Source organism: Mesocricetus auratus, unplaced genomic scaffold, assembly GCF_017639785.1.
Source record: "Mesocricetus auratus isolate SY011 unplaced genomic scaffold, BCM_Maur_2.0 Super-Scaffold_100015, whole genome shotgun sequence".
In the NCBI taxonomy this organism is placed as follows: Eukaryota; Metazoa; Chordata; class Mammalia; order Rodentia; family Cricetidae; genus Mesocricetus; species Mesocricetus auratus.
Window position 1 is genome coordinate 51,510,228 of NW_024429198.1, and position 14,551 is coordinate 51,524,778.

Consider the following 14,551-nt stretch of genomic DNA (forward strand, 5'->3'; position numbering starts at 1 on the left):
GAAGGATAATATATAAACACTAGGATTGACAGAGGTATCTTACTGCCTGGACAGTCACCTGAAGTTCCTCTGTAATGTTGGGGCATCCATCTTCAGCCCATAGGCCACAATGTGTCTGGAACACTTCTCAGCAAAGCAGGAAATTTCAAACTGTCCATCTGCATTGGCAGTCTATCATTCATGTTTCTTTGTCCTGCAGAAAGTCTCGCGGACTCTTCCATGAAGCAGGAACCCTGTAAGACTGAGTTCAGCATTCACTTTCCTGTGGGTCCTGCATGTCCAGTTTATACAGCAACAGTCAGTCTAGGCAAGAGCAGTTTCTTGCCCAAATGGCTAATCTTGCCATGTTGAAAGCAAACTCCATAACGAGTTTCTTCGATGCCCATTTTCCTCTCAGCTAATTGGTGCTGCCAGGAGCAGACATTTCTCATTGTCAAGAAAAACCCTAAACCATTTTAAATGCCATTTTCTGAAGGTCTTTGAAAGGTTTGAAGACTATCTATCTGTCTCAAATACATCTCTATATATCTAGAAAACCTAACTTACCTAACTATAAATTCTGACTATTAAAAGTAACTATCTATAGTCTGTATTCAATTATGCATTATGTTTTAAAAGATCAGTATAAGCACAATACTTAATCAAGAGGAGAAATATAAGCATCACAAAATTGACCTTGAATTTGTATCAATAAATGAAAAACAATACCCATACCATAATTCCCCTTTTTACCATTAAAAGGAGATTGGTTGTGATCATTAACCAATTATAAACAATCCCATTTAAATGAAAACAAAGATTTAAAAACAAGATGGGAATTGGGACGTCGCTCATTCCAAACTGCTTCCTGCTGGAAGGGGGCGCTGTTCATACCATGGGGATCATGACAAAACTCAGAAACCTGTATAAGTCCGTATTTTCGGGGTCTGTAAAGCTGCATCATCTTAGCTGTCTCAATAGTTGGAACACCTGGTCCACTGCTTCCGGGGGTCTTGGTTTGTCAAACCACAGAAGTCTGGAAGAAATCCTCAGATTTTTATGTTCTGTGGAAACATAAATTAAAACTCCTTTTCCGAGTAACATATCCTTATACTTAAATTTTGAGGTCAAGGCATTTTCAGAAGATATAAGTTGAATTAATTTAGCAGCATTTATAATCACGTGTACTTCAGTAGCTGTTCCTTCCTTAGCAATGAAAAAACTGAAAAACATAATAGCGTACAGTATCCAGACTGTCTGTGTATTTTCCATCTTTACGTGGCTTATTTATTTATCTATGATTACTTTATTTCTTTCACTTTTATTTATTTTTCTCTGAGACAGGGTTTCTCTTTGGAAACCTGCCTGCCTCTGCCTCTGGAGCAATCCTACCGGCGTGCGCCACCACAACGCCGGCTTTTGTATTTATATACCACTTTGCCATTTCATTTTCTCTCTCAATCTCATGTATATTTTTAAACACACTGTAAACCTTTAGAAGTTTTTCTTTATCCAAGTCTGACTTTACTGTAAATCTTTATGTTTTTCTGGCCACGTGTCTTATCTGTAAAACCGCGGCTGTTTTAAACTGCCGTTTCAAGATGGTGGGCGTAAGCGTGACTCCAGCTTACCGCCTCAGTCCATGCTGACATCCAGCAAAAGCTGCCACTTCCAGCTGTACGTACACACCTTTCAATCGTTAGTAGAGTCTCTTAAAACAACCTTGCTGTTTTTTTTTCTTTTTTTTTTTTATGCCGAGTCAGGAAGACTCTGGCGAGCCACGTGAATCTCGGCTTGTCGATAGCAAAACAGAGCACACCTGAGAAAAATGCTGCTACCAAAATCTGTGCTTCTCTCCGTTCTTCTGTTTCTAAAATTCCTTTAAAGCTTTTGTCATTCTGCGTGGAAATTCATCATCCCACTCCTGATCACCATTTTGTTAAGAGAAGCTTTTTCCTTTAGAAGGAGCCGTTCTGCCAGCCTGGTTCTAGAGCCGCTTTTCCCGCCAGCCTGGTTCTAGAGCCATATCAGTCCCAAATAAACACACAGGAGGCTATATTAATTATGAAGCTGTTGGCCTTGTTTGTCTCTTACTGGCTAGCTCTGCCTTAAGTAATTACCCCATAATTGTTAATCTAAGTATGTTTCTTACCGGAGAATAGTCCCGGGCTTCCTACCCCATGCGGTTACATGTCGACTCTCCTGTGTTTCCCCTTCCCAGAATCCTCCTCGACTCCTAGTCCCTCCTATCTAGGTTTTCTATTGGCCAGACAGTACTTTATTGACAAATGCACAGGCAAATAACAGGACTTCCCCAACACAAAACCTCAGTGGATTGTGTTTAAAACACCTTTTAACAGGCCATGGAGATTATCCTCGTTCTAGTTCTATTGCGGTGATGGAATAACCTGAGAACAAACAAGTTAGAGGATGAGAAGGTTGCTTCAGCTGTGGGCAGTGGGCCACTGGCGTGAGCTCGAGACCGCTGGTCATGGCACACCCACGGTCAAGAGCATAGAGAAGTGTGTGCATACTTAAGCACTTAGCTGGCTTTCTTCACTCTCATGTGGTTCAGGGTCCCACAACAGGGAATGGTTCTGCCCATGCTTTTCTTTTTTTTTAAAGCATACTGGATGTGAGATTTATTACTGAACATGATTTGGTAGGGTACAGGAGAGTACTGTGGAGGCTCTCAGGAGTGCAGGGCTCGCCACTTGTCCAGGGGGCCACAATTAGGGATATATTTGACCCCACAGCCATCAGGAATGAGCCGTTTCTCAGCAACCATGTCTTCAAATTCATCTGCATTAAATTTGGTGAAGCCCCATTTCTTGGAGATGTGGATCTTCTGGCGGCCAGGGAACTTGAACTTGGCTCTACGAAGAGCCTCAATCACATGTTCCTTATTCTGCAGCTTGGTGCGAATGGACATGATGACCTGGCCAATGTGAACCCTGGCCACTGTGCCCTGAGGCTTCCCAAAGGCACCACGCATACCTGTCTGGAGCCTGTCAGCTCCAGCACAGGACAACATCTTGTTGTTTCGGATGACATGGAAAGGGTGGAGCCTCACTCGAATATGAAAGCCATCCTTGCCACAACTCTTTACCATGTATTTGTTGGCACAAATACGGGCTGCCTCTAGAGCTTTGGAAGAGAGTTGCTCATATTCATCTGACACCATTTGGCCACAAAGTGGAAATTCATCAACTTTTGCCTTCTTCCATCCCAAATCAAAGATTCGAATTTTAGCATCAGGGACACCTCGGCAGAAGCGAGACTTTGGGTACGGCTTGTTCTTACAATATCGGTAACACCGGGCAGGGCGGCGACCCATGATGACAATAGGATCGTCGGTGGCGCGCTGGAGGAAAAGAGCGCCCATGCTTTTCTTTTTTGAAATTTGTTTTTATTTAAATTAGAAATAAGCCTGCTTCACATGTCAATCCCAGCTCTCTCTCCCTCCACTCCTCCCCTGCTCCCCACCAACCCTCACCCCATTCCCCCTCTGCTCCCCAGGGAGGGTAAAGTCCTCCATTGGGGGTCCCAAAAGTCTGTTATATCATCCAGGGCAGGACCTAGGCCCTCCCTGATGTGTACAGGCTGAGAGAGCATCCCTCCATGTGGAATGGGCTCCCAAAGTCCATTTGTACCCAGGGATAAATACTGATCTACTACCAGAAGCCCCATAGATTGCCAAGGCCTCCTCACTGACACCTACATTCAGGGGTTCTGGTTCAGTCCCATGCTGGTCTCCCAGGCATCAGTCTGAGGTTCATGAACTCCCCCTTGTTCAGGTCAGCTGTCTCTGTGTGTTTCACCAGCACGGTCTTGACCCCTTTGCTCATCACTACTTCTTCTCTGCAACTGGGTTCCAGGAGTTCAGTTCAGTGTTTAGCTATGGGTGCCTGCCTCTGCTTCCATCAGCCACTGGATGAAGACTCTAGGGTGTCATATAAAGTAGTCATCAATCTCTTTATAGGGGAAGGGCATTTAAGGTAGCCTCTCCACTATTGTTTAGATGCACCGGATTTTGTCTGATCTTGGAAGTTAAGCAGGGTAGGGCCTGGTTAGTACTTGGATGGGAGATTCTGCCCATTTTCAAGCTGAGTCTTTCCACTTCAACTAAGGTGATGAAGACCAAGCCCCACAGACATGCTCACCAGGCAACCTGATCCAGATGACTCATTACTGAGACTCTTACCTGTTGAATCTAGACTGTATTGAGTTGATAGATAAAACTATCTATCACAGAGCCAAAAACTAACATCCACTCACAGAGCTTGAAACTGACAGTTTGGAAAGTGTGATTTAGAAGCAGTGCTGAGAGAGAACAGATGTCAAAAACACCAGTACTTCTTTTAGAGGTAAGGGTGAGTCAATAGCTTTCCCTTTAGAACAATTGCTTAAAGAAATCATGCAATTGGTTATATTGCACCAATGTAGTAGTGGGGTTTCAATCTCTCTAGTCTTGTATGTATGTAGCAGAGAAACCAAGAATTGCCATGAGTAGCATGTAGAGTGGTGTTGTTGAACAACACTGTTTTGTGATTGGCATGAATATAGATAGACAAGTAGATGAGTCAGTTCTTTCTTTAGGTAGACACATAGTTGGATGTATTTATGGGGCATGGTGCAATATTTCAACACATACAGTGTACTGGTGACAGCAGGGAAATTGGTATGACATCACCTCAAAAACATATTGTCACTATGAGTTGGTATTATTCAAAACTCCTCTCTACTACTTCTTTTTAAATATTGCCAGCCATTGTTCCCCAACTATGGTATAGAACATTAGCAGTTATTCCTTCTATGGCAAGTTTGTTCTTGTGATTGACATAGAAAGGACACATCTTTCCAAAAGCTCAATTAGCACTACCTTTTCTGAAACATTAATAAATCTATATATTGTCTTATTCTATTGACTTCCTTCTGCAAAAAAGTATGAAAATGTTATATTGTTTACTTATACTAATTTTGAAAATTAAGGAGTATTCACTCTGGAATGCTGAATAAACTGGAAAGTTGAACCAGCCCTTCAATTCCTTTCTTTTGACCTTGTAACATTTAGAAAGGGTTCGAAAATGAAAAGACACTACTATTGAAATGTACAGTCATAATGTAAAACGATGAGATGCCCTGAGTCTTCACAAGCCCTAAAGGCGAGTCTGATGCATCCACATTTGAGAAATAGGGCAGAAATAGGGGAGAAAATTCTCAAGCACTTTGATGGGAACTTTGATCTGTTTTGCTTTGGTTTTATTTAGTTGTTTTAAATATTTATTTTAGTTTTAGTTAGAAAGAGGGAGAAGGGGAGGAAGGAAGGGAAGGAGGGAGAGGGGGAGAGAGAGAGAGAGAGAGAGAGAGAGAGAGAGAGAGAGAGAGAGAGAGAGAGAGAGAGAGAGAGAGAGAGAGAGCACCAGATCCCTTGGAGCTGGACTTCCAAGTGGTTGTGAGCTTTTGCACATACATGCTGGAAAACAAACTCTGGTCTTTGTAAGAGCATCAAAAGCTCTTAACTACAAGGCCACCTGCCCAGCCCCCTGTTTTTAGTTTTTTGAGACTGGATCTTATGTAGTCCAGGCTGACTTTGAGCTTACTATGTAGACAAGGATGACCTTGAATTCCTCATTCTCTTGCCTCTTCTCTCAAGTACTGGGATTGCAGGTGGGTCCCATCATGCCTGAGTAGCTGAGAATGTAGTAAAGAATGTGGGGTCTCTGGTACAGGTTCATCTTGAGTGGCATTCAGTGCCCCCAACAAGATGGCAGTAAGGAAAGACTTAAAGGTGTTTGTGTTTGTTTCCTGATGTGTTGGGACAAATTACCATAAATGTTGTTTTATCACAACACACATATCTAATTTTACAGTTCTGGAGGTCAGAGATCCTGAAACATCCCTTGCTGGGCTCATCAAGGGGTAAGAGGTTGTGTCTCTTCTGCAGGCTGTCAAAGATGCCTACATTTTATATGGCTTGTGGCCCTTGACTCCAGTTGTCAAGCCATCAACTCTGTACTTCGAAACCTCTCTGGCACCCTTATTTCAATAATAAGTATCCTTGAGATCACTCTGTTTCTACCAGCCAACTTAGGATGATGCAGCTGTCTCCAGGTCCTTAATTAAACAGCTGTCACATCCTCCTTAGTACACTCGCAGTCCCAGAGACTAAGATGTGAGCCCCTCTGAGAGTGTCTGCCACCATACTTATTAGGTAAAATGAAATGTCAAACAGACAATGTTTTAAGATTGGATGACTTCTATGATGGGGAATGTATCTCAGTTAGTAGTTAGAGCTTCTGACTAACATACATGATATTCTAGGTTCCATGCACATACACTAGTGTGGTGGCACATGCCTGTAATCCCAGCACTCATCAGGTCAAAGCAGACAGATTAGAAATTCAAGGTCATTCTTGGCTGCACAGTGAGTTGCAGGCTAGCCTTGGGTATTTGAGACCCTGTTTCAAAGCAAGAAAAGGGGAGGGGTCTTCAGAGTGTCAAAACAATTGCTTGAGGAGTAATGAAATTCACAATTACAGAGAGCTAGTCCAAAGGAAGGCCTTTACAATCTACTAAAATCCGTCGAGATGGAAACATTTCATGTGGCTGGTTATAACAAAGACATCAATTATATTTCTGTCTGTCATGCCTGTGGTGACTGAATCCATGGGGTCACTTCCAAGAACCAGTGGGACAACTGAGGGATGCTCCAGAGACCTTCTCAACTAAAATATCCCTACTGCTGCTAGTGACACACGAACACCTTTGTCTCTGGCGTCGAGAAACAGCTAGAAAGGGTTCAGTTTTTGAGCCAGTGCTTTGCTCAAATATAATTTATCTGTGAAATCCAGTTAGAATGGATTCGATTGCCTGGAAAAAGAAAGGCCATAAACACGGGAGCCCGAGGCACCATTCAGAGGCAATGTATGCCTGGTTTGCTTTGTGGAAAACCCAGGTAATTCTGCTGACATGGTAGAATTATTGTGTGAATTTTATTTTGAACCACAGTTGTCTCACTCTCATTCATTTTAAAGCAGGATGTGCCATTCTTTCAGGTTTTCAGGGGGTGATTTCTTATGTGTCAGTCTTCTTTTCCTGCCTCCTAGTTGTATCAGTCAAATGCCATAGCTTTCTCCTTGCACTTTAGTTTCGTGTCGTGCTCTTGCTGTTTGGATCCCCTCGAAGCATGCACATCTCATCCTCAGGCAGCCTTTCCTTGACTTTGATACATCAGTTCAGCATCTCTTTTACCCGTCGTTTCTCCTCCAGTGATAATCAGATTGTCCACATTCCTGTCTCCGTTTAATTACACTTCGAGGATTCTCTTTGGTGGTAGAGCTACTGAAACTGCTTAGCTGCCATCAGGAATTGATTAGCTACTTTCTCATTGCTGAGACCAAATGCCACCCAAGAGGCCGGATTCTTAAGAAGGGAGGGCTTTAGTTTGGCTTACAGTTGGAAGGGACTAGTCCACCATGTTAGGAAGGCTTGATTGTAGCAGTATGAGGCAGCTGGTTGTACATTCAGAGTCAGGGGGTAGAGAGAAGATAAGAGGCGGGGTCAGGCTCCCAAACCTCAAGGCCCACCCACTTGACTGACTTTCTCCAGCAAGGCTACACCTCCTAAAGTTACAACATTCTAAAATAGTGTCTTCAGCTGGGGATCGTGTTCAGTCACATAGCCAACAGGAGGCATTTCATGTTTAGATCACAACAGCAATCTTATCACAAAATCCACGTTCACCTAATAACTTCCAACCCACTGAATTTCTCCAAAGCATCTTGTTACTGATCTTTTGTCAGACATACAACCACCAGCATTTATAACTAGAAATACTCCATAGAAATGAGTCCACTGGTCAAGCAAATTCATTTTGAGCGCTAATATGGACTACAACTGTTCTCAGAGGAACTGGAGGTGAGATAAAAACAGACCGGGTCTTTGGACCTGGCTGGAACTAAATTTTGATTTGGTGATACGATAGTGCAGTTGTGACATGGATGACCAGACATCCTCTCTCAAGGGAGATGTGCCCTTGGGGAACTCAGGCATGCTCTACCAGGAGGTCCCTTGAGGTCTCAGGGTGGGAGTGGCTTGGAAAACTACAAGTTTGCATAGCCTATGGCAGGAGAAAGCATGACGGGTAGAAGAGCCTGAGGGAAGACCTGTTAGTTGGAGTGAAGAGACAAGAGAGGATTGGGGGAGGGGTTGCCAAAGGATCTGTTCACCAGGGCATTGTGAACCCCATTAAGCAGCAATGGAAAAATACTGAGGAATTTTAAGCATATAGATGTCTGTCTTAGTTAGGGCTAGGGTTTCTATTGCTGTGAAGAGACACCGTGACCACAGCCACTGTTATAAAGGAGAACATTTAATTGGGGCTGGCTTACAGTCCAGAGGTCTAGCCCATTATCATCATGAAGGGGAGCATAGCACTATGCAGACAGATGTGGTGCTGGAGAAGTAGCTGAGAGTTCTACATCTTGATCCACAGGCAACAGGAAGTAAGAGTCAGCCACTTGGCCTGGCTGGAGCTTCTGAAACCTCAAAGCTTGCCCCGGTGACACACTTCCTCCAACAAGGCCACACCTACTCAACAAAGACACACCTCTTTTTTGCTGAATTTAATGTCCTTTTTATTTATTCTTTGTGTCTTTCATATCATACATCTCCTTCACATTCATTTCCCTATCCCTTCATACCCACCTCAAAATAAATAAAGCTTGAGAGAAAATAAAGAGAAAAAATATAGAAGGAAAATCAATCTAATCATGAAAACAACAGTGTGACACAGTGAGTTACACAGTAAGCCATTTCTTTATCCATATATCTTTACTTGCAAGTGTTCATTGCAGACAGTCATTGATCTAGTTTGAAGCCTTTGATTTCTGCTGCATTATTGATGCTGGGCCCTCACTGGAACTCCTCTTGATAATCCTGTTCTTGGCCTGTGTCATACAGACCATGCAGCTGTTGGTCTGCAGGGCAGGTCCCTTCACGTGCTCCAGCAGATCACAGATAGGGTGGATGTTGGGATGGGTCGACACATAACCTTGGGCCTGGGTAGTTGCAGGACTCATGGGGCTGCCAGCTCTCCCTTGTCCTCACCACCAGGGGGAGCTCTCCTGTATTGCCCCGGCTAGTTCACCCTTTGCAGCAAAGATCAAGGGGTGGGACCAGTTCTCCTGCTTTCCTGTCCTCAGAGACGAATTTCCCACACCTACACCTTCAGGGTCAGCTCTACTGTGCACCCAGGCATCGGGAAGAGACCACTCTCCTGAGTGCTGCTGATGATGAGGGGCAGGGCCAGCCTGCTCACTGTTATGACCTCAGGGCCAGCTCTCCACCTGTCTCAGGCATTCATGGGCAACAGGCGTGGGAGGATCTCTCCCCTGCCCACGCCACCACATGAGTAATAGGGACGGTTCTGTGTTCACAACTTCAGGGCTGGTTCTCCCACACCTCTGCCAATGGGGTTGGCTCTATTGTGCTGCCCACACAAGGTGCAGGACCTGCTCTCCCACGTGTTGCAGCTGGTGGCTGCCTAAGGCAGTTATCTTACTCTTATGGCTTCAGTGTCTGAAAGCCACACCTCTTAATGCCGCTCCCTAAGCATGAAATATATGAGTCGCTAGGGCCGATCTTGTTCCAACACCACAATGGGCAAGCGTCATAATAGGCTAGACGGGAGCAGAAAGAAAGAGGTAAAGGTCTAAACCACTCCTGAACCAACAGTACTTGGTGCCAAAGGCAGTGGAGAAATCACCATGTTCGTTCTGTTCCTGATGAACACCTTCCCATAGCCTGCACATGGCTATTGTCACATGACTGTTGTGTACCGCACTTAAGATATAATTGTGTGACCATACCCTTATTCCCACTCTGGCCATTTTTGCCTCGTCTGCTTTACTTACCTCATCAAGCTACCCTGCCTTTATCTCTCGTGACGTGTATCATAGTACATGACATGTGCTGATTTGCTTGTTCATCTCATTCGCAAAACCTCAGGCTCCTTAGACATGAACAAGACATGACATCAGCACTCCAAGTTAAGGTTCATGGAAACTGCTTCAAGATTTTGTTAAAGTGCATCATCTGATTCTTTAGTTATAAAGTGGGTCCTGAAGTGATTCATTGCTATTGATGCCCAATGATACCAATGACATTGTCCTGCTGGGACTACTGTGGTAGGAAGGACTTTATGTCGCTTTTAACCTTTGTTCTTAGTGTCTGGCACTTTATAGTGTTTTGACACGTATTTCTTGAATACATAGCCTTGTCTGTTTTCCAAAACAGACTGCTGCTATTTCTACCTTTCCACCCAAATCTCTAACTGTTATCCTAATGGCTCAGGTTTTCTTCTCAGATCTCTTGCTTTCTGGGTGTATTAGTCACTTTTGTATCGTGGTACTCAAAATTTGCAGGAAAAACCAACCATAAAGGAGTAAAGATTTACTTAGGTTCATAGCTGAAAGAGATGTTCAGCCTATCACGGTGGGGATGCATGAAGGAGTTCATAATGGTGGGAGTATGTGATGGAACCTCCTCATGTCCCGGTGGGCAAGGGAGCAGAGATCTCAGGCTAGAGCCATGGGTGACATAACTGTCCAAGCCTACCCTTAGTGACCGACTTCTATCACATGGCTCCTACCTCCACAACTTTCAAAACAGCCATGATCTGGGGCCAGAGCACTGACAAGAGCCTGTTGGGGCACATTTCAGATTCAAACAACAAAGACTGTGTTATTCTTACATGAAAAACTCACTTTCATCTCACATCGGAAGTAATTACTGCCTCAACACTGTACCCTTAAATCTCTTCTCAACTTTTTGCCTACAGAAGCAACTTCCCTACTCTTCATGTAACTTTCTTTTCCACACACAAGATAGACACATTGTAGTTATTTTTTGAGATAGGACCTCACATACCCAGGCTAGCCTTGAACCAGCTATGCAGTTGAGAATGACCTTGTCCTCTGCCTCCACCTCCAGAATGCCAAGATTAAAGATGTGTGCCCTACGCCCACTTTATACAGTTGGTAGAGTGAATCCAGGACTTTGTTGCACGCTAAGCAAACAGTCTACCAACTGAGCTATATCCAAGCCCCAAGAATAATTTATTTTCTAATTACTTCGTGAGTTTTCATGGAACAAATATGTGGGGGAAAAGAGACAGAGTCTCAGTTTCCCCCTCTTAACTGCTCAGGTCTGGGTTCACCCAGGAAAACTTGTAACTATTGGATGAGCTATCTAGCAACTAGATGCACCCCGGGGTGACCAGGGAATTCCCATAGAGAAGACTGAGATGTTTCTCAATGCTGTGGAAGACTTGGGTTTTGATGTCTGAGAGTGAAGATAGAGCAAGTGTGCTTTTTGTCATTGTTCTTCCTCCTCTGGAGACACCATTCCCCTGAGTCAGCTCAACACCTGCTCTTGTGAAACTGCTCCCTCCACACGACGCTAAAACACATGTTCAGTGTGTGATGCTCTCAGCCTTTCAGTCCACAGGCTTGTCACCTGAAGGGGAGGGAAACAGGGTGACTCTGTTCCTTGGGATACAGTTCCCGAAACAAATGAAGTAAAGCGCAGTGCAGGCATAATCTCATCACACAGCAACATATACGCTACATAAATGAGGAGTGCAGTTTTAAGTCAACAAATAATTGTATAACCTGATGAAGCTGGTTTATTTAATTCATGGTCCTGACAAAATGGGTTAAACTTTCCCATTTGAAAACTTAGACTTCCAATACTTAATTGGCAAGGTGAGGTGTTGTTTGGTAAGTTGAACAGTGAGCTAACTTCCTTCCTTCCTTCCTCCCTCCCTCCCTCCCTCCATCCCTCCCTCCGTCCCTTCCTTCCTTCACTCCTTTCCTCCCTCTCTCCCTTTCCTTCCCTTTCTTTGCTGCTGAAGACAGAACCTAGTGCCTCTCACATCCACAAAATTGCTCTACACTGAGATGCTCCCCCCAGCCCTCTTAAACTCTCCTTACCTAATTTCACTGCTGCTATTTTTTAAAAGGCACCTCTCCCCAGAAGGTTGTCACTATTTCAGGGTCGGTGGGATGAACATAGTGTGTTTTCCTCCTTTGCCCACCACCTTTCTTTCCAGATTGGGTTTCTGTACTCATACTGACAGGCAAAACAACCCAACGAAACTGGAGTCTTAAATGATAAAATACAAACACAATCTCATTCCTTTGCCTCTGTCTCCAGAGAGAGCATTAGAAGAAAAATGCAGAGTGGGCCACTTGTCTTTGAAATAGAAAAGACACTTGTTTTCTCCATTAGGAGTTTTAAAAAAAAACACGGAAAAGAAGAGTCACAACCAATCAAGACGTACAAAACTGAATCTTGGAAAACATCAAACTGAGAGGATTTTGAAACGCCGAGACACACTAACAAGGCAGAGAGGAGGCAGGCTGGCTGGGGGAGTGATTTGTCAACCAGAGCCCTTAGCACAGGGTCTTCTGAGAGGGAAATTCGGATTCCAGGCAAGTCAAATTGCTGCCCCTTCTCCTCTCCCAATTTGCCTTAAGTTTTGACAAGCCATTTAATAAATTATGAGACACATCTTCACCCTGCTGGTCACAGGTTTGTTTTTGTTGTGTCGTCAGACACCGTCCTTGCCTGCCGTACCACCCACTGTTTCCTGCCCTTGCTTCTTGGCTTGCCTTGAAGGTGATCTCAGTCTGGTAGCCTTTCCGCCCACTCTTCTTCTCCCACAGCCTGGTTCCGCCCTTCACCGGGGCCGCAGGAGCCCACAGAGCCTTTAGCAATGATAAACGTGACAGGTGCGGCCCTGTGGATGACACAAGAGCTCTCCTTCAAGCCACAGGAAGAAAACTGTCGTCGTTTCACAGGATCTGTGCGTTTTTGAACAACATGCTGCCATCACCTACTGGGGAGATTTTTGCCTTAACTTTGATCTAGTCTCGAGAGTGGGTCCATCATAAGAAACACACATCTTTCCAACATCTATTGCCTGACCTCTCTTCCCGTCCCTGAGATCTCTGCTCACCCCTTGCAAGTGTTTCTGTGTGCCTTTTACCAACTTCCTCCAAACTTGGATTTGACTTTCAAAGTGTAGCTTCTGGTGAGGCAAATATATAAATAAAAAGCTTGTTTACTATTCTGTCGTTATGGCTCCATCATCACGGCATGAAATACTGAACAATGAAGACGCAACCACCCATTTATGGTCCTATTGCCATCTTCCCTGTATAATTAATATCCATCATTAGAGGAAAGTCATATCGTTTGCAGTTTGATGCAGCTTTCTTTGGAGTTTCCTGATGGCTTCAAGGTAGTTTATATGCTAGCTCACCTGTTGCTTATAATCAGCATTTGTTAGATAAATAGGCATTGAGCCTTTTGCATACTGTCCTTCACTACTCATCCTCTCTAAGAGCCTCTTATAGAGGGCGAGGGAAGCATCCTTCTTATAGCTCCTTTGCATAATAAGGCTGCCTCTCCCTCCCCCTGTATCCCTGTCTCCCACCAGAAGGAAATATTGCATCTCTCCCATTCTAAGGGCATGCTTGCACGATGGCCTTGTTATAAAGCACAGAGACAGAGGCACATAAATCTAACACATACCGTAAAAAGAACTGTCTCCCACTAAGCTCAGGGCACTCTGCTTGAGCTCTCTGTTTCGTCCTATTTATGGAAACATGAGGCTGTTGCTGACATTGAATGCAGCTCCACGTAGTTTCTTATCTCTTCACACAACTGTATAAAGGCAGAGAGAAAATGGGTCACACATCCGCAGGGTTCATGTTTGCACAGGATCCTGCTCTTTATCCTTGCTCTCAGGTAGCACAGGCAATTGCTAATCTCGTATATCATGACAATACCACCTCTTGAATTCCAATGCCCTCAAATACTCGCCATCGCTCATGGCGGGACAAAGGAGCAGAGAACACACAGAGACCAGTGCAAATCCATCACCCCTGGTGCCTGGCAATTCAATGTCATGCTCTCCGAGGACGGGTCAATGACTCAGGCCTCACCTGTGAAGGATGGCCCATCTGTCATCTGGCAGAGCTTTCCCCTGCCCTGGAACATCACGGATGAGTAAGCTCATCCCGAAATGCGGAGGGCAAGTGTTCTAATTGCCTTCCCACAACCCACGCGGTCCATTGCACAACGGCCTTATTTATCCAACCTCAGAGCCCATCTCCTTTTCCCCTGAAGTTGCAAGTTTCGCTAGAGCAATGCATGTGAGGAGTAAGACAACATGCTGAGGGACAGTCCCAAGAACACATTGAGCTTCGAGTGACATGATGTGGAGGTGCATTCTCCACACTGGATTCCAGCGAGTGCAATCTCACTTTATGCAATGGGCGTCTCTTTCTCCTCCCCTCTTCTTCCTCCCTTTCTTCATTCCTCCCTCTCTCCCTCTTGCCTTCTAATCTTCTGTCTGTCTGTCTGTTTTTGAGGCAGCGTTTCTGTGCAGCCCACACTGACCTACTCACTATGTATGACTCCCTATCTTCTTGTCTTCAGTTCCTAATGGCTGAGGCTACAGGTGTTTGTCACCACACTTAGTGTTACGGTGTCCTGGGGA

The 14,551-nt window shown here is 44.5% G+C and overlaps 1 protein-coding gene across 1 annotated transcript; it reads right to left on the reverse strand.

Annotated features, from left to right (window-relative positions):
* Positions 1-2,601: 2,601 nt before the first annotated feature.
* Positions 2,602-3,374, reverse strand: LOC121144350 (60S ribosomal protein L10-like). The gene has a single exon (XM_040757891.1). The coding sequence runs from the start codon at positions 3,362-3,364 to the stop codon at positions 2,672-2,674; it is 693 nt and encodes a 230-aa protein (XP_040613825.1). The 5' UTR covers positions 3,365-3,374; the 3' UTR covers positions 2,602-2,671.
* Positions 3,375-14,551: the final 11,177 nt, after the last annotated feature.